At 44.1% G+C, this 20580-nt stretch overlaps 1 protein-coding gene across 1 annotated transcript in view; it reads right to left on the bottom strand.

Annotated features, from left to right (window-relative positions):
• Window positions 1-897: 897 nt before the first annotated feature.
• Window positions 898-20580, bottom strand: part of cacna1ha (calcium channel, voltage-dependent, T type, alpha 1H subunit a) — a 104796-nt gene continuing 85113 nt past the window's right edge. Inside the window, exons 27-38 of the mRNA XM_076752554.1 lie at window positions 19493-19706; window positions 16554-16705; window positions 16172-16281; window positions 15737-15870; window positions 15217-15287; window positions 13638-13716; window positions 11466-11587; window positions 9485-9643; window positions 9105-9245; window positions 8762-8930; window positions 6587-6771; window positions 898-6504 (exon numbers count right to left, since the gene is read on the bottom strand). Of these exons, the coding sequence (XP_076608669.1) occupies window positions 5074-6504; window positions 6587-6771; window positions 8762-8930; window positions 9105-9245; window positions 9485-9643; window positions 11466-11587; window positions 13638-13716; window positions 15217-15287; window positions 15737-15870; window positions 16172-16281; window positions 16554-16705; window positions 19493-19706 (2967 nt within the window). The 3' untranslated portion in view covers window positions 898-5073. The remainder of the gene's footprint in view (window positions 6505-6586; window positions 6772-8761; window positions 8931-9104; window positions 9246-9484; window positions 9644-11465; window positions 11588-13637; window positions 13717-15216; window positions 15288-15736; window positions 15871-16171; window positions 16282-16553; window positions 16706-19492; window positions 19707-20580) is intronic.

Genomic DNA, 20580 nt, shown 5'->3' with positions numbered 1-20580 from the left:
TGTGAAGAAAATAAATATAAAGTGGGTTGCTTTGCAATAAAGGAAACTACTGTATCTGACAACATATAGAAGAGCTGAAATGATGAATTGATCACTTGATTGACAGAAAATTGTTTGTCATTTTACATGTAAAAACACTGAATTCTCAACCTTCTCAAACGATGATTTTTATGGTTATTCTTCATCACTTTAACAATTGGACTATTTTGTTTTATTTTTTATTTTATCCTTGCACTCCTCCCAAAAGAGACTATTTCATGCTACAGGCAGATGAGTGCCTCTATGATCCTCTTGCGCTTGCACAACTACATGTTGTCACTTTGATCACGAAGGTGCCACTACTCAACAGAGAGTGTAGACTACAATATAGCACAAATTATAGATTAGAGAATGTTATAGATCATAGATGAAACTGACAGAGGGGCAGGACTGAGAGGAAAAGCTGGAATTATCTTCTTCAGTAGAGTGAATTTATCAATACACAGCATAGTGAGGCTGCTGAAGTTTCAGATTCTAACCTGCACAAACCTCAGTCAGATCAGGGATCAGTAAGTCAGGCAGCCTGGATGACATGTTCATCTAAGGAACCCCTCTGATTGTTGCTAGTGTAGATACAAGAGTGACATTTAAGGATCGGAAAATAAACTTGTCAGCGCTCTCTGGTGGTCAATCCATATCATGGCATCCATGTTTCTAAGCTTATTAAAACACATAATTGGCATTTCTGTACCATCAGCCAACATATCCACCAATGCTGACATGCGTAAGCTGATACTGGTGGATATATGGCCTTGGACAATTTATGGGTCAGGCTCTGATACAAACAGTAAGAATGAATCATTAAAGAGTAAATTAGGGCCATCAACATAAGAAACGAAGCAGACGACTCGTCAGGAATAAAAAAATCTTGTATTTTTTAATTGACAGGGAAACATCCTTCAGGACAACGGTTGGTCATCACACAATAATCAGCAACGGTACAATGTAGAGAGTCCGACTGTGTGTCGAGCCTTAAAACGCCTCCCCCGTCCCCTCCCTTCTCCCTCTGTTACAGGGAATAATGGAGGGCTTATTATTGCAGACACGTTGGCTCTCTTCTGACAGACAGAACACACCTCCTCCCCTCCTTGTAAGGCTTGGGGGGTTTGGGGGTGGGGGTGCCTGGGCCAATCACTGAAGGGTTGTAAAAAAAAACGAAAGAAAGAAAGAAAGAAAGAAAGAAAGAAAGAAAGAAAGAAAGAAAGAAAACACAAGGCTTCTGATTCATCGAAGTCAAGTTCTATCACAGTTTGAACTCTCTGGAGTCTGGCTGTTGTGGCGACACTTGATCAGCTTCAGCGTGAGGCCGGACCAGCTCAGTGCCAAACCAGAAAACACAACTTATTACTACCTTTATCTGTCCGCACAGAGCATCAGGGCTGAGGCTACTCCTACATAAAATATACATCAGTTAATTAGTTTCACCAATACCAGAGTTCTACCATGTTTAGAGTATCAGGAGGAAAAGTGAAAAAAGGTTCACCTCACCATTAAATAACGCTGGTTCTGAACAAAATAGAACCAAGTGGGTTTCCATTTCTCTCTATAGAAAACTGTATAAAGAGGAGCTCAGTCCTCATACAGTAAATAACCACCCAGTATTGCATTGGACAACAAAGAATCGGGTCATTTAATCAGTATTTTATCAGATACCAATTAATCAGAGCCCAGTGCAATTAGGTAGTCAATCTACAAATGGAAACATCTGAAAATGCAAATATCAAAATCTCTAAAACATCCAGATGATTCTTTCCCAAAAGACTTTTTTTCTTAAATCAGAACATGCAATAGTCAAAACTGTTTCCTCAAAAACAGGATTTAAATACTGAGATCCAAAGATCTGTAAATCGTAAGAACAATTATGCAGTCACTCTACCAAACTGTGTCGATTAATATGGCAATATGCTGTAGATCGGGGGTTGTCTGCACTGAGTCAAATAAGAGTGAGACAGAAAGAGGCTGTCGTCAGACAACTTAAAACCTCCCATTGCTGACAATCTGTGCAGGAAGAGGACATGAAACAGGACAAAGCAGTTACACATTAACAGTGTGTTTAAGCTCATAGTGTATCAAAATGGTTCTAAATCAGGGGACAACCGACTGTGCCATGTACAGGAGGGAGGACACCATCCAACTACAACATCAGATGTGCTTCTGTGTGTCAGAACTGGAAGAAGAGTGCTATCAAAAGATGAACAAAGTGACCGCCGCGGTCATCAGCAGCAGCATTTTCAAATTGTGATTTCATTGTCCAAGAGCTTTTCACTCCTTCGCTTTCAGTCAAGATGAAAACCTTCGGTGAACTTTGTTATTTTTGCCTCACTGTCACATAGACTCACAGCAGCAGCGCTGCGCTGCTGAGTGTGGCTCTATCCAATCACAGGGCTGCGCTGTCGTACACAAAGGTCACAGGTGGCGACAGGTGAAGCTAACAGATAATAGCTTCTTTCTTTTCTCGTGTTTTGTCTCACAGTTTTGCCCCATACATTGCATCCCGCTTGGGAGATGTAAAGCTGATGAGTGTTGAAGGAGAACGATAATCTGATGATAATCTGTAATAATCTGGACCTCCTTCTTCATGTTTCAAAGGGTTCCTGCAGGTATCGGCACTCTAAGACCAATTTTTGTATACATATACATAAAGATTGTTATTACTTAATGCCCACATATTAATACAATTCAAATCTTTACTTGTTGCCGAAGTAGTTTAATTCTATTTCAGAGTTTTCATCGACCTCCAGAGAGCCTTTGTCACCCAGTCAATCACAAATACTCTGGATTTGGTTGGCAATATCTACCAAGACAGATAGAATTTTCCATTGCACCAGGATAAGGAATACTGGGCTGATTATGGTACAGCATCAAAGCACTTTGGTTTTCACTCATGTTACTGAGGAAAAACACGAAGACCTGCCTTTAAAAGGGGTAAGCTAACAAGCATGCTTCTTGTGTACTTGTGCCGAACCAGAAATCGCACAGAATAGAATATAACACTCATTGTGCTGTGTTGGAATAAAGGTATGGCTTGGTAAGAAAACATTCAGCCACCGGAAGGAAAATAGGAGTTGCATGATTCCTGTGGATAAACACTGTATGTGTGTCTTTGAACTAAAAAAATTGAGGGGTGGTAAATGGGTTATTGAGTCCTCAGCAGAGATGCACGTCACTCTTCTGCTTACAGTAACACCATCAGCAGGTGGGCACGGACTTTTAGAGAAATCTACACTACCTAAGTCTCAACCACACCCATGCCACCACACGCAGGGGGGCAGGTACCTAAAGGAGCATGAACACTAGAGATAGAAATATTCTCAATCATCGTATAAAAATGGGCTTATATCATATAGTATAGTAATTCTACAGTATGTACGAACACAAGAATGTGGTTGTTTTATGTAGTGTAGATGTTACTATATTTTTCACAAGTATATATTATTATTGCACTCTGGCTACACATATTTAGTAAGTTAGTTAGTTTGGTTGTCTTTAGATGTACAGAACACGAAGTGGTGTCAGAGCTGATCCAGCTTGAAAACCGCTGCAGAAGAGGGGCTCAGTGATGGCAGATCATAGCTTTTTGTCACAAGGCTAATACTCAATTTTGCTCACCTTGTGTATTTCCCCATAGCAAGCAGCCCATGGAGACAGTTAGCTGCTTTCATGTTGGTATTTGACAATTTATCTGGACAAATGAATAAATTGAGGTACAGTAGTTTTTGTCTGTGTTTTATATAATTTTGGATATTTTAACTCCCTAAAAGGGCAAAATCCAGATAAAAGCCACATTTAGATTTGAGTTTGTGGAGAGACAGCGGACGTGTTCAGCCGGTCGTCTCAACAGGTTTCCACAAAATCACAAACTGCACTCCCTGTGAGGACGTGAGTGTGGAAAGTGCTTAAAAACACCTTAAAATGAATTTGGCTCGCATCACTGAGCCCACTTCTTAAGACTGTTCTATAGACATCAAATACATAGAAATCTGAGACAAAGCTACAGAAACACATCACACCCCTGTTCACATCTTTCTCTTTTCCAAAATAGAAAAATAAAATCCCACTCCTCAACCTCAGCTAGCCTGTTCAAAGGAGGACGGATCTCCTTTGCTGCTCTCTCTCTCTCTCTCTCTCTCTCTCTCCCCCGTTTTGAAAAGAAACATACATTCACAAGAGGACAACAGAGGATAAAACAAGCGACTTGAAATTCAAACTTGTGTGCAAAAAACATTTTAGATCTCTATAAAAATATGTGCATATGGATAGAGCTATTTTTAATCTCACCAAAAACAGCATTTTCCTTTATTTACACTGCACAGATACACAGATAAACATACACTACAGCTCTGCCCTGCTCCCCCTCTCTCTGTTGCTGCAGGCGTAAGAATAACATGGCCGACTTCCATGACAACAGATTTGACAGTACTCGCACACGAGAAAACGCAGACACGCGCACTCACACACACACTTCTGCTCCGATCAATGTGATCGAGGAGCAGAGGAGGGGCAAGCAGAACTTCTGTAGAAAACCTGAAGTTGCATATCCCACAATTCCCCCCACGCTCGCATTTCACAAACCACTTCCTGTGAAGGTCAGAGGTTATCAGCCAGACGCTGCTTCCTGATTGGCTCACGTGGGTGGGGACAGTGTGTCAAAAAAAAAACTTTGGCTACGGAGTTAGGTGGCTTTAGTCCTGGTGTGTCATCAGAGTACGTCCTGAACACACCATGTACAGTGGGTTCTATTTGACTGGTACAGCCCCAGTGGATCTGCTGTCCTTCAAGCTGGGTTTAGGAAAATGGATCCATTGTCTGTTATTCTAGGACGGGATTGTACCAGCATCTCTCTGGAAAGAAGAATTAATGTCTTTTCAATATTCATTCTAACAAAACCAAAAACCAAAAATCCCTCTCCCAGTAAACTTCTTTCTCTCACTTTCTCCCCAGCACCGATCTCTGCTGAGGTCAGCCGAGGCCCCTCTGCTCCAACTTAGAGCTTTTGGACCAATGAATTCACTTCCTGAAGGCAACGCTCGATGTTCATTGGGCGGTCCTCCGATTCTTTGCATTGAATCCCGCACCGCTTCCCAGTCTGCTGTCGAAAGGGGAAGAGCAGGTGGCCGTGTCAGCGTCTGATAGGCCAGCTGACAGGCCACTCATGTATCTGGACTGTGGTTGGTCGAGGGTGAACTGGGGGAGGGGGATGTAGTCCCCTGTGAGAGGGGAGCGCCTTGCTGATGGGGAGAAGGAGTGTGTCTGTGAGAAAGGCCTTGTGTTTGGGAGAAGAGGTGCATGAGGCTGGATGAAGATGTTCGGGCTGATCGGGATGTGAGGGTGCGTAGGTGTGGATGGATGTGGAGGAGTGTATGTTGGAGTGTGTGTTGGTGTGGCTGCCCGGGAGGGCGTCAGCGTGTGTGTCGGTGAGTGTGCTTGAAGTGGTGCGTGGACAGGTGTGAGCATCTGCGCGCGCATCTGTGGCTCCGCCGAGATGTCTTGCGTGTTTGACTGTGCGTGCGGGGTCAAGTCATAGGACGGTGTCCTGCGTCTCAGCATCATGCTGCAGTCAGCCAGTTTTGGGGGTGAGGCAACTTGGGGGTGCTCCCTCTCTGAGGGCGGGTGGATGGATATGCAAGGAGGACTCATCTTCTTCTTCCTGTGGCCGCCGCCGACTGACTGCACCCTCACAGGAAATGCCTGACCACCCTTTTCCGACCGGTGGGCGTCACGTGTGAAGGGTTGGTCGTCGCTGGAGATGACGGCCTGTGGGAGGCAGACCTCGATGGAGTGGCGCCGCTGGTCATCGGGGTAACCAGCAGACAGTGACGACGGCTCGTCCAGGAAGCCCTGTTTGTCATTGCTGAGGCCCTTCCTAAAGTCATGGTCCTTCAATCCTGCCCCGAGCAGACTGAGAGCGCTCCTGGAGGAGGAAGGCGGTAGCGGGGGGAGAGGAGGGGAGGTGGTGGAGTAGGTATCGATAGAGTGTGGGAGGGTGTACGGGGAGAGGGAGTGACTGCGGCCGGCCTTCCCTCTGACCTCCTGCCCTCCTGCCTCCTCGTCTCTCCACCTGTGGCGGGCTGAGGTGGTGATGTGATACACCTCCTCATCTGCCGGGTCGCAGAAGGAGGCGGCAGAGGGCGGTCTAGGTCTCCGAAGGCTGGGAGGGCGCAGGGGGAGACGGGGGGAGGGAGGGGGAGGGAGAAGAAGCGAGGGGGAAGATAGCGGAGGGGGAAGGGAAGAGGGGGAGAACACTAGAGGAGGCAGAGAAGAGGGGGGAGGGAGTGGGAAGGCAGAGGGAGAGCAGGGTGGGAGAGAGAGGGCTGAGGGAGAGGAGGGAGGAGGAGGTGGCAGGGGAGATGGGGAGGAGGCATGAGGAGAGAGAGGAGAGGGGGAAGGGGGAGGCAGATGGATAGGGTTGGGCCTCTCCTGTTGCTCACAACCCTGAGACTCCACAGAGTCCACTTTAACTGCCACCTGCAACATACAAACACACCTTCCCTCATTAAGTCTGAACATTAACACTGTAATACATGAATGTGTCTGTCTATGTAACTACCTGGGCAGGTGATTTGGGGTCTCTCACCTGTCTGTGCAGGGCCCGGGGGGAGGGGCTGGGTGTGGGCGGGGCGATGCGGGGCAGGGTGAGGGTGGGAGGTGACCGGGGGTGAACGGGGGAAACGTCCGGTACCTGCAGCAGTGCGCGACTGTCACATGGCTGAGAGTGGACCGACGTCACTGAGCCTGAAGGTACAAATGTGAAGCGTTTGAGTCACACACACGGTACGATCACGTGTACACACTCTCAACGCAGACACATGCGGTTTTGCAGAAAACACATGCATATTTGGGCATGTACAAAAATACATACATACATACTGACTACTTCCTGTCACTTTAGGATCATTTATTATATTTGAGCAATGTGGATGTGTAATACCACGAACACTTTATTTTGATAGAAAATTAAGGATTTGAGCAACAAGAATTCAGTAAATTCCTTTAATTAAAAGTTTTAATTCATTTATGACAAATTTGCCATCAAAATAAAGTGTCTGAATGAAAGGTCATTAGCACAAACAGTAGGTTGCTCATCACAACTGAGTAAAGCAGCAGCACTGAGCTGACTGCCAGGATAGAGTCACATAAGGTCAGTTTGCTGGATCTAATATTCTGCATTAGATCCTGGTTACATACAGCACTCTAATGAGTCATGACTATTAAGCCCAGAGTAGAAAACTCTAAATACAAGCGTGATTGCAAAGAGAGGAGGAGAAGGAAGCAACTCCATCCTCAATTCAATCTGTGTTGGATAACTGCTGTGAGACTGTGTGTAACCAGGGTCTGAGGCATTCCGCACACACAGGTCAATACACTTGTGAGTTCAGATGCTCACACAGAAAAACAGGTTAAAGACATTGCAGCAAAGTCAGAGTTAGATTTTAAACAAGTCCATCTTCAGTTAGTACTTTCAGGCCAAGCTGTGAAGCCACTGGGTTATAAATCCACCGCTTTAAATCTTAAAAAGCAAACAACAGACGAAGCACCACAGCTGTGATGATTACTATCTTTATGAATACAGTTGTCTGACTTTGCAGCTTGGCCGTTAAGTTGTCCGTCATTCTTTTTGAGTATTCAGCCATTCCACAGCTGAGCAGATGAGCCCGTGTGAAGGGTGCAGGGATTCACATGAACCAGCTCATCCACTACAGTCAGTACCTTGGGACAGAGCTGGGCCTGTCCACAGCCTGGCCTCAACATGCCATTAGAATCTGACTGCAGATAAAACAGTGCTTGTCAGTGCTTAGACTCATGTTCTCAGCATGTTTATTCTGCTGCTAAGTTCTCTTGTGTCTTGTTTTGCTTTGTGTTTAAAGACCCAAGCTGGAACTGGAATGAAAAGCACCATGAACGTCAGACTTCAGGATGATACAAACATCAGTGCTCTGGTTTTGCTAAATATGTGCATAAAACATAAAATGATCGATTGTATAAATATTCACTCCTTTTATAACACATTTAAATCATCAGTGCTGCAGCCAGTTGCATTTCAAAATAATTGTGTTTGTAGTTCTTGACCCTGTGTAAATGGCTCGTCCATTATGTTGCAGTTGAATGTTAACAAATTAATCATTTGCAATGTGCATGGTACGCTGCTTTTAACCCTTGGTTAGCATCGTGAGCATCCAATAGAGGAATTAGAGGATTTGCGTGGGACTGATTGGTTGGTGTCTACCGCTGTGGACTGCCAAGTTGCAATGCCATTTTTATGGTGTAAATAACAGCTGTTATCCACATACACTGGGAAAAAAAATCAAGATTTTCAATTTTGGGATAGCATAAACAGTCCTATTTTTTTCCAATTTGGCAGTGCTCCAAAATGATCCAAGAATTCCGGTTTGGGGCTTTAAAAGCATGAGAAACCTCTAGTATCTTAACACATATTTGTCTCAAATGTAGACTTAAGAACTACTGGAGGACCCAAGACTACATGCAAAGCACATACTTTAAATTTCAGTCCTTCGTTAAAATGTAATTCTAGCATTAGTCAGGTGTGGCATTTATTTTGGTTTGGTGCTCGAAACATGCATCTTCGTCCATGTGAAGTTTATTGAATAGGATTAGCATCAGTGTCCGTTAGAACAATATCAGTGGCCGTCCAACATTAACACAAGTTAGAGCACGAAAACTCCAGGCTGATCTCATGTCTTATATTTCAATCTGGAACAGTTACCTGAATGCTGGTGTTGGGGACTGAGCTCTACCTCCTCCAAAGGGTAGGGGGCGCTGGAGGGCCGTACAGGTCGGAACATGTAGCTGTCATTGGGCAGAGAGTGCATCCTGGATACAGACATCTTCCTTGGAGACAGCAGGTCCTGGTCACCGTACTGCACCTCTTCCTCCTGCAGGGGGAGACAGACACCACGCAGCCTCAGCACTGACTGTGTCTTTTTGCAGTGAGACTGCCTATTTCAACACACGCAGTCTTACAATGAACCACTGAAATGAAAGGACATATTGAGAAACACGTGCAGCCGAATTCTGCTGATTGACTAATGAGGTAACAGCGTTCCAACCTGTCCAGGAGAATGTGGACATGGCCCAACGTAGGTCCCTTCCGCTGAGCTGTTGTTGGAGGTTGTGCTTACTCTGCGCTGCCTCTCCATAGCCATCTCCAAGGCGATCTCTGCATCCATCTCTGCATCCTCTTTAGCCTCCTACAGAAGAACATAAATTTTCCTTCATGACAATATTTTACAGCAAATGTTGATATCAATCAAAAAAGTGTCCATTTAAGTCCAAAACAAGAACAAACCAGTACATGAGTGTCATGTGGAAGTGCATCATACGTATGTCTCTTGACCTCTGGCTGTTTACTGCACATATAGTCTTTGTTCCCACTTTTACCAGATGAGTGTTTATATGTCTGCTTCTGTGCACGCTCTACTTAATGTACCTTGTTGCTTTCCTCGAGATGTTTCATCAAAACAGCCACCACGACATTGACCAGCACAAACTGGGCCATGAGCACGAAAGTGACAAAGTAGATTGGAGAGACCAAGGGCAGGTAGGTGAGACAGTGGCGGTCCTCCGGACGACATTCCCTTAACGTGTCCTTAAAAGACACAGAGACACACAAACACATCATCAGTTATTACAGACGGATACGCTGTCTGTCCAATACACCAGAGGCTAAATTACAAAAGCTTTGATGTGTTAACTCTTTAGAGACCTCGTTAAGAATTTGAGGGGAAACAGGGACAGTGGGAGTGATGTAGGGCAGCAGGGTGTGTGTTGAACTTGCAGCTGATGTAGCACTTTAATTTATGCGGTGCAGGTTGGCATGTGCAGGACTGATCTAACAATAACTGAACAGCTCTCTCCCTTGTGAGGAATCTGCAGCTTGCTAAATGTAAGCGATGACAAACCAGTGTTATGAGGCGCTCGCTTCTAAAAATGAAATGTGGAAATTTGGAGAATGTGTATTTTAAAAAGGTCTCAGCTTACAAATTAGCATAGAACATTTACATAATGGGGAAACGAGGGCTTTAAATTTCTCTAAAACAATGCGTCTTTAAGGATGCTGCTGAAGTTTAGATAAATAAAACCATTCTTTAGTGAATGATCCCTCCCCTCCACCACTCTAATTAAACTTCTCTTTAAGTCTCTGTATGAAATCCCATCATTTTACACTTATGAGTGATTCCTCTCTGTGTTTTGTCTCACCTCAACATTTAGTATAAACAGGATATGTCATATCACAGATGTAACATTACTGTAAATCCACAGTTTGACTGTTTTCATCTGGAATGAAACCAAAACGTAGCCAAATGTGTGCACTTATTTGACATAAACAGCCAAATATACAGATGTGAGTTTTTCTCAGCATGAAGATGTGTTTATTTGGATCAGTGTAGGTGTATGAAATGAAGAGAGAGACAAAAATAAAAAGATAAGAGACATAAAAATTGTAAAAGCTTTGAGAGAAAAGCAAAGGTGGGTTTGCTGTAGAGGACGACAATATGGAATAATGATGGAAACCCTGGACACTGACCGCCACTGCTGACGAGGGGCTGTGGAACGCCTGGGCAGAGGTCAGGCTGTATGGTTCCATGATGTTACAAGATTATTCTGTCTGCCCTGGGACACCTGCACACTTCTGGGAGGGTGTGGACCTGCTAGAGGTCCAGACCTTTTCAGGTCCAGTCCCTGAGCTTGTTCTGTAGGCATGGTCTGTTTTTCAAAGTTCTGTTTAAATCTCACTGACCTAGTCCTCTGTCCTTTAGTATGAGCTGCAACAGCCCCCTGCTGCCAGTAGTGGCTGAGCCAAGGGTGCAGCCTTATCCCCACGCCCCGAGGATGGGCTGGAATAAATTTAATACATTTATTTACTCCAGATAAAAGAAACATTAAAGTTAGGAAAGAAGGGGGAAGTATATATCAATGAAAGCATAAAAAAGAGGTGAGATACCAAAAAAAGTGGGTGGATAAGAGGACAAATATGATCTCTTTTTAAGCAGTGGGTTAAATCTACAAAGTGTGAGGTGAGCTGTGACAGCCCTGTGCTGGAATTTAAGAGGCGTGACTGTTATTGGATTCTATCAATGTCCCCAAATGTTCCAAATCAATATAAATTCAACAATATTATGTCCTGAAAAATCTGCCAGAAATGAACTACAAGGATGCAAATAATTCGTATTATCCTGGCTGTTTAACAAGAGGTTATTCTCAATTAGCATAGCTTAGCTTAGCACGATTCTATCATACGTCACATGATTCTAACACAATAAAAGTCAAGATGTGAAAGTGTTGACATTGCTCAGCTGTAAGCCACTTTATGATTTCATAATTGGTTTTGGAGGTCATTGCTCTCTCTATGGTCATGAGATAATCTAGTCATCATTTGTGTGTGTGTGTGTGTGTGTGTGTATTCATACTTTCATAATCCCATTCCAGTTGTCTCCAGTGGACACTCGAAACAGTGTGAGGAAGGCCATCCCAAAATTCTCAAAGGTTGCGTGACGGCTCAGACCCTCGCACGGGTTGTTGTCGTTGCACTCTAATGAACACACAAACACACACACAGGCATGAATCCACTACACTGCAGACAAGACGGTTAGAGAAAGGAAAATTAGCAGGGATAAAAGTAAAAAAGAAAAAAAAAAAAAGATCATGCAAGTATCCCAGTCATGAATCCGAGTGCGGTGGAGGCACCGAACGCACAAAGAGCTGCTAAGCAGTGTGTCTCTGTGGACCTGACAGAGAGGAGATAGCTGTCTTCTGGAGGACAAGGAGAGTCTCTATCAGTATCAGGGTCAATTTGACAGAAAGCCCTCAGGAGCCTGTTAACAGAATCATAACAGCCAGCAGAAGATCTCTTCCTTTGTTCAAAAGCCCAGGTCACATTAGCAGGAAGCTAGAGAGGAGGGAGACAGTCCTTTGAGTATTCTGCGCCTTGTTTCTTAGTCTAAGGATCAAGCAGCAGGAGAAAAATGAGAGCTTTTCAAAATGAGTGCGTAGCTCAGAGGAACTGAATAAAGTCACTTTCCACAGTAACACATGGAATCAAACTTTATCCGTAAAGCTCTTCATGCAAGACGGGACTACACAATCAGCAGAGACAAAATAATGATGCTATCATGAGTTTTATGAAGTATAAAAAGAACCAGCCTGATTAAACATTTGAATGGAAAACATGTGTTATCAACAGTTCCTCCAGTAGCCAGAAATAACTTCTCTCCAATTCTGAGTCACAGCCCGGTGGCAAGAGGATGGGGGTGGGAACGGGGATCCAGGTTTCAGGAGATCAGTGATTTAGATTCAAACCGCAACACATTCAGGATCAGCTGTGCTCAAAGTACCTGCTATAGGCCCAGCAGCTTCAATCCAATGCCGTGACTATAAACACTCAAACTCTCCTTTTAATCCCCTTTTATATTTCATCACTCTCTCTTATCTGTTGAGCCTTCAGCAGACACCACGGTCACAGAGTCCGGACCCTCAGAGCGCCAACCTACAGGATCGTCCATGTCTCAGGCCTCTCAGACTGTACTGAGTCTCCTTGAAGGAAGAAAGACTTCATGAGCCAATTAAGCCAGTTATTGGTGGTCGGTTATTTCAGCGTGCGCCCACACTAACCCCCAAAAATCTCACACGAGTGGAGGCCTGTAATGCTTTGTATTCTCTGCCAGCTCACACATAATCAGGCCTCTGATGGAAAGAGAGAACTTCATTTACGGAAAAACCTTTCAAGGGAAAGAGACGTGTTTTGAATGTTGTTTAATGTAAAATTCAATCAGCGTGGACTCCCCGAAACCTCTCGTAGCTTTTAAAATGTCTACATACAGTAACCTCCAGTGAAAATTGGCTCAGCACAATGCGACAGTCACGAACATGACTGTAGATGTTAGAGTAATAATGTTTCTTGATCCTCGCCGAGCCGTGCCGCAATATTCTGCACCAAACCTCTTTCCAAGCCTGGACCAAAACATAAGTCACTCCGTCGTCTTTATAGGTTTCAGAGCAGAGCACCGACGGGGGAAAGAAGGCGTTCGGCACATCCAAAAGCTTTTTACAGCAGCTTGACAAAAGCGCAAATGGAGAGGTTTTTTTTTTTACTTCATAACTGCAAACCAGACATCCATTTGTTTGCCCGATGCGTCGAGCGGAAACAATAATAACATTTCACAGTAAGCAACCTCTTCATCACCAAGTTGTTTTCATTTTGTCCTCCCCGTTGCCTTTTTTTTTTTTTTTTTTTTTTTGCTAATCCTCCTCTCTCACACATTGTTCCGCTCTCACAGTAAATGAGCTGGATGGGGCCGGCCTATTGAGGAAGCCATACGTAAATGAAAGTGATCATGCAAATGTGATCTTCTCTTGTTAGACGCAGGCCTCTGATGTGAGAGCGGCGGCGACAGAGAGAGAGAGAGAGAGACAGATGGGGCCGGAGAGTGAGGATTCAGCTGAGACAGTTGAGGCGGGGAAATTTGCTGTAAGTCGTGACTGTGGTGGTAATGAGCGGATTCAAAAACCTTTTCTGCTGAAGCTTGTAGACCGCGCTACATGTGTGTGTGTGTGTGAGTTTACTGCAAGTAGTGTGACTGACCCAGTTTGCCGAAGAGCTCCACTCCCAGCGCAGCATAGATGAAGAAGAGCAGCATGAAGAGGAGACCGAGATTTCCCACCTGGAAGCGATACGCATGTTAGATCTCCCTTTGCACATGAGCACTACAGTGTGAATGTTTAAAGCTGCAGAGGAATAGAAAACATGATGATTTATTTCACCGTGTTTACTGAATTTCACCCAAACCCATCCATGAATTATAAATGAAAAGAACATATTTATAAAACCTCTCATACCGATGCGTTTGCTGTTTGATACATGCTGTAAAATTTCAGGCTGACACATGTTAAAACCAACGAGTCAGATTATGTGATTTATAGACATTGCTCCGATTGAGCACACTGAGGGCTGTGGGGTATTTGCTTGCTGTCAGGTGCTGTCACAGAAAATCTGCATTTATGTGCCACGTTGGCTAAGTTCAGTTTTATTCTCAGACTTAATTGATCAGCTGCCTGGAGGACATCACTTTTTAAGTCTTTCTTGTGTTTTCAGTGTTTCTGCCAGTCGGAAATCACTGAAAGCTTTGGCATTTTCCATCGCAATCTGCGTTATTGACAGCAGCTTTCGGCTCAGCACACTGAGAAATCTGCTGGTGGAGCTGGAGCGCTATAAAAAGCAGTCACCATGAAGGCTTTTTGGCCAAAGCCTGCCAACTTAACGCACTTCCTGTGACTCCATCAGCATCCTACCGTCAGAAAGTTCAAAGCGTGCTGTCTTTTATCCTGTTCGTTAAGATCCGTTCCCGTGCTCTCTGCGTCCTGGTGGTTACACAGCACTGAATGTGTACACTTGACATTTAGAAAATAGGATAACAATGGAGTCTGTCACTGCATGTGCATCACAGTCTTTAGTGCAGCTGCTCTTTGCCTCGAAGAACTGTGCCAGGCAGCAGCACAGAGAGAGAGAGAGGCCTGAGATGCTCCCATGACATCCAAGGACGTACTTTAAAAGGAGCGTGTGTTGACTGCACCATTGAGGAACATCAGGGAGGAAGCTGGCCTTACAGTCTGACTCGTAAACAGCTCAGTGATGAAGGTGCAACCCATGCAAAGATGCTGTCTGAAGTGATCTTCTCTTTCAATCATTAACTGAACTGATTTCTTTGAAGCGTCCATGTCCTCAGCTGCACCATCTACTTTTACGGCGCCCCCACACGTTTGAGCGCACGAGCAACAAAACAGATCATCACTGCTCGGCTGCTGAAAGCCGTCGGATTATTTTTAATATCTTCAAATGTTAAGACGCCGATCAATGATGGTGCTTTCCTTTGAGTGTGTTTGGCATTTACTATCGCGCACATTTAATAACGGAATCAGCTGTAGAGGAGGCAGGAGAGGAAATGTACAAAATGAGACATTTCAGGGTCAGGATACAAACTTGAATGTGGACGAGATACGACTTGAGTTAACTATTCATCGACAAACATGAATCTTTCAGGGAGCTGTCTATTCTGAATAAAACCCTCATATTCACCCTACATTCACACGAAAAAGAAATCATAAATAAAACAAATCACAAAATCACTCTTTGGTGTTTGAGACCCCACAGAGCTTGTGCTTACCTGTGGCAGCGCTTGCATGACGGTATCCAGCAGAGCTCTCATCCCTGTAGCCATCTTCAGAAGTTTCAGCACTGCAGGGAAACAGGGAGGCAAGTCTTAAGCAGCTAGTCGTCGCCGGCTTCAGCTGGCCCCATATGCTGCAGAATTTACGGCGGCACGGCACAATACTAACTCAGCGGGGAGGCACTTGTACTGTATTTACTGTGAGAAGCCAGCGGGCGTCTGTGACATATTGAATTTAATGCTGAATTCACAAGAATACACAATATAGAACATGGACATTGCTGGCAGAAAACTTTGCTTATTTTAAGTGACATTTCCTCCATTTAACTGATTTTTTCCTTCTTTCAAGAGTGTTATTTTAATACTTTTTTGTCTGTTTGGTTCATGTTTTGCAGTGGAGGGAACGCATTATGTCAACGAGGGACCTCACAAAGATAGGAGAACAAGCATTTGTGTGTTTGGTGTGTGTGTGTGTGTGTGTATGTGTGTGTGTGTGTGTGTGTGTGTGTGTTGCTACCTCGTGCTATTCTGAGTACTCTCATGATTCTGATGATGGTAGGATTTATGGGCAGTGCTGCGCTCATTTTCAGCTCCTCCAGCGTGATGCCCATGATGGACAACGCCACTATAGCTATGTCCAGCTGATTCCACCTAAACACACAAATAAAACGCACACAGAAAAAAGGAGTCATCCCCTGGTTCAGTACTACAAAGCACAAAGCACACATTCAACCTCGGACAGACTCCCTTGCTGGTTAACTCTGAGCTGCACCCTGAGACAGGTACACTCACCATCCAGTGCAGTGTACTGAGAACGAGGGGTTACCTAAGCAAAGGTTCAAGGGCTTGACATGTAGTAACTATTTCACACCACATATACTGCAATTAGTACAAAATGATAATAATTATACCATTTTCAAGCAGGCGGTGTTGTGCATGATCACTGTGTTACCTGTCTTTGAAGAACCTGTGTATGCCGAATGCCACAAGCTTGAGCAGGGCCTCAATGACGAAGATGAAGGTAAACACGTAGTTGCAATACTTCAGAACCTCCTCTAAATACTGAACAGACAGACAGACAGACAGACAGACAGGAGAGAGTTAACTCCCAGCATTTGTTTTAATTTCGTGAATAAAACTAAGAACATGTTAATAAAACTAAGAAATGTGTGAGTTTTATTGTAGGTTGAGCAAATAATATCCAAGTTCAAGTTTATTAAAGCCATTTCAAATTAGACTACAGAAGAGTTACCAGTTCAAGCTTTTTCATACCTCTGCCTTCAGGTAAATACAATGTGTGTGTGTGTGTGTGTGTGCATGTGCAGAAACATTACCTGTGGCTGATTGTAGTGTTCAATGCTCATGGTGAAGACATTGATGCAGATGATGAAGGTGATGAAGAGGTCCAGGTAGTGGCTGGTACACAGCGTGTGGATGGACAGACGCAGGGGAGAGTAATCGGCATAGTAAGGCCTCTGCTTGGCCTCTGGAGCACAAAAACACACGCGCAAACAAACATAATGCAGGCGAGGTGAGGAGAGATGAACAGACGGAGCGCCGCCGTGAGCAGCTCTGCTCTGAAAAATTTAAGTATGACATGTGTCCAGTGGTGTGCAGAGGACGGTGCGGGGGCAAAGGGAGGGGAACCGCCACTGCTCTTTTTGCTCATGCTGCTCCTTTTCACACCTTTATTCAACCAAAATATGCTTGCATCTACATGGGACTCCACTATATTTTGCCCTTACATCACATCAAAGGTGCCTTTGACTGGCATAGCTGCCCTGTACTACTCTACCGTGAATGAGCTCCAGTTATAAGCCCGTGGCGGTGTCCCTTTCTCTCATTATCGCCCCTGCCCCGCAGACAGTCTGTGCACACCACTGCCTGTGAGGTATGTTTAAATAAGAGAGGACATGAGAGTCACAAGTAGGCTACAGTATATTATTCAGTTCAGAATTTGCAAACATGATCAGATGTTAAGATGGACTGCAGTTTGTTCGCTCGAACGACTCCTTCCCTGATAGATATTCCTCACTAATCCTAGCCACCTGGTTTTATGGTAAGTTATAAAAACCCCAGTCTGAGGACAGTGTGTTTTTAGATGCTACATGCAGGCACTGCACCTGCTCACATGAAACCACAATGTCTCATTATATGTTTTTTTTCCTAATCTCTTGTGTGGTACCACAAGAAGAAACCAGGTGTAACTGCCTCATCTGGGAGTTGTTGCAAGGCCTTTTTGTTAGTTTCAGTGATTCTGTCTCCTCCAAGTCGTAAATAAATCCTGCATTGGACTAAAAGAAGTGGCTGAATGCTCCTTTAATGGGAGCATTTTCACAAACCTCATTGCCTTTCTCATAAATGTATTCTCGCCAGGGTAGAGAGGCCTCTGCTGTGTATAAATGAGACATTAAAGTCTCCATTATGACCCAGACTACAGTCTATACTTTCTGTCAGGTGTGTTACTGCTTCTTAGAAGGGAGCCTTGAGAGGCAGTACGGCCTCTGAATAACAAGCACACTTTAAGCGTGAGCTGTTATCATGAATTTAAGGAATAATAATAATCATGACTGAGTAATATCTGACTTTCATTGAAAGGTGCCCACCATGTAAACAACATGTGCACCCACATGTCCATATCTGATGATTGATGATTGTATTTGTGTGTGTGTGTGTGTGTGTGTGTGTGTGTGTGCGTGTGTGTGTGCGTGCATGTTTATGTCAATCTCCCAAGTACATCATGCTTACATGCCTTTGATGTAAAGGATAATGTCTGGGGCTGTTAGGGGCTGCACAGGGTACGTTCAACAACACACTTTTTCACAAACAGTCACTCCTGAATGATGTTTCTGAGTAAGACTCTTTGGCACGATCACTGTTTATTGTTTTTCACTCATTCAAATCTGTCTATCCAGATTGCTTCACTGACTCTATTCATCTTAAACACTGCAGAATGTGACTGCGATGTTGAACGCACACTGAAGCCACTCTTGATGATGTCACTACAGTTATTTTTAACCCATCAGTAAAATCTCAGTAGTCTAAAACTTTTCTTTTCTCCTTGTTTTTTTTTTTTTTTTTTTTGTCTGATTGATGAGTCGACTGATTGCGTGGCATGGAGTTTTTCCTCTGAGACAGCTGATTAGATTCCATTTGTCTGGACCTTCAGCAGTTTTAGACCAGTGAGACATGTTATTAAGACAAGATGAAAAGAGCGGCGCTCTGCTCACACCATATACTGCCTTCTAGTGTCATCCTCTGGTCGATGTGTTGGCTAGTTGCATATAATTTCATGTCGTGGCCAAATCGTGGTGCTGTTCAATGTTTGCCAATAAAAATCATGTGCTTCTACAAGACATGTTGAAGTGGCCTCACAAACCACTGGTTCGGACCGCAAGCATTCGACTGGTTCTTGCAATAGGTGGTGTGTTTCTGACGTGTCTTCCAGCATGTGTTTGCATTTTCCACAAGCTGCATTTAACCAACTAAACATCGGCTAACAGTTCTGTTACCCAAGGTATTTGCAGGTATAGCAGCCAAAACGTCTGCTATGTTTCTGAGTCTGCCAGTCAAAGCGCGTTCAGAGGAAATGTCCTTCTTCTACCTGTGTCAAGAGACGCCTCAGGGTCGTGCATGCACTCGGAGGAAGGGAAGGGGGCATTGGCATTTCACCGATCCAAATTTTGCTTGCAAATTTTCCCGAGACACATGGAGGAAAGCGTCAAACCTCGATCCGTTCACATGCAGAAAGGTGCTGTAAAGGTTTTCTTCAACAGTGATGAAATCTACAGAAACTTATTGTTGTTCTTATTACGCTTTAGAAAAGGTATCAAAACAGAGGTTTGGTGTTAAAGGTTGGAATTTAAGCATTTTAAGAATGAAATAGAGACTACTTCACACTGTATTGCTACTGTTGTCATTGTCTTTCCACCACAATGGAGGCAGTTCCACTTAAAGAGTGAGCATACAAATTTTTGGTTAGATACATACTAATGTAGAGGTTAGGTTGGCCCGGTTTTAAAAGTTATGCATGCAGTGTAAGGGCAGGGTTGGGGGTGGGCTGCAGTCATGCAGTTACATGCATCAGACTGGCATAGCCGACGCCTTCTGTCAGTGATCAATCACTGTTTGCGTGAGCTAGCCAGTCTTTCAATCTCTCCCTCTTTTTATGTTAAAGGCTGAGTACATTTCCCTGTTTCCTTTCTCTCTGTCATTCTCTTTCTTGTTTTCAGGCTCTGAAAGCAGGCAGTGCTCAGAAAAATAGACTACCGACCAGCCCCTCCATTCTCCTTACTCCTGCGCTTTTTCTCTATCATTTTGAGCCTCTTCTCTTCCCGTAAGCGGGCCTCTTCCTCTTCCTGGTCCTGCCGGCACTTGTGGAAGTTCTCCACGACGACGCCGACAAACATGTTGAGGACGAAGAAGCTGACGATGAGTAGGAAGGAGATGAAGTAGAGCAGCATCCAGGGGTTGTGGTTCCTGACGGGCTGAGACGAGAGCAGCAGAGTAAAGGAGATTAAAGAAGATTAACTTTGAATTGCTTTTGTTCACGTGTGTATCATTTAGTGCAGATGCAAAAAAAAGCATAACAGCTATGTTTTGCTCCCTGTGCCTTTGACCTGGTTTGAGCCGGCAAGCAGCATAAATCCAAATGCCACAGCGGCAGTCTAAAGCCTCACAGTCTATTATCACATACTGTACCTACATGCGTAGCACAATGACAATGGAAATTCTCTGAAAATCCTTAGGCAACCTTGAATAAACTTTCCACAGCTCAAAGGAAAATTTCACTGTCAGTTAGCATTTTGAGATTTATTTTTATGATATCACAAATAAAGGTTTTAATCCTTTGGCGTCTAGTCACTCAATTTATTATGAGAGACGAGATATGACTGACTGACACTATAATATTTCAGCGCATTACACCACAGGCAGTCCTGGATCTGGGGAGCACCTCATCAGTTGAAGCTTTGAAGTTCCTTCTATGAACTCACCTTTCAAGCTTTGCTTTTGCTCGGAATCTGTTATTAACACACCGCTGCCATTTAGCTTTGCTTATGCTTTGAAAGAAATATGAACGGAACTGTTCACTCCCACTCTGTCTCAGCGTATTTGATAATTCTAGTACTAAGACCTGTGGTTAGGTTGTTTTTTTTTAAGGTAGGTTTTTGCACGCGCTGACGTCCAAATTTCCAGTGGAGATCACAGTGCTGCAAAAAAATACATGCAATACATACAGCAGCATCATGGGCTACACCCTGTCCATTTATTGGGTTGTATCTGTGTGACACGTCTGAGTTTTCTCTAACTCATTCAGTATTAAACGTGCTTGGTGACCTGCGACACACTGTCAGCTCTGGG

This window comes from Chaetodon auriga, chromosome 16, assembly GCF_051107435.1.
Source record: "Chaetodon auriga isolate fChaAug3 chromosome 16, fChaAug3.hap1, whole genome shotgun sequence".
Classification (NCBI taxonomy): Eukaryota; Metazoa; Chordata; class Actinopteri; order Chaetodontiformes; family Chaetodontidae; genus Chaetodon; species Chaetodon auriga.
Note: the sequence above shows the minus strand (reverse complement) of the source record. Positions and strands in the feature narration are given on the sequence as shown.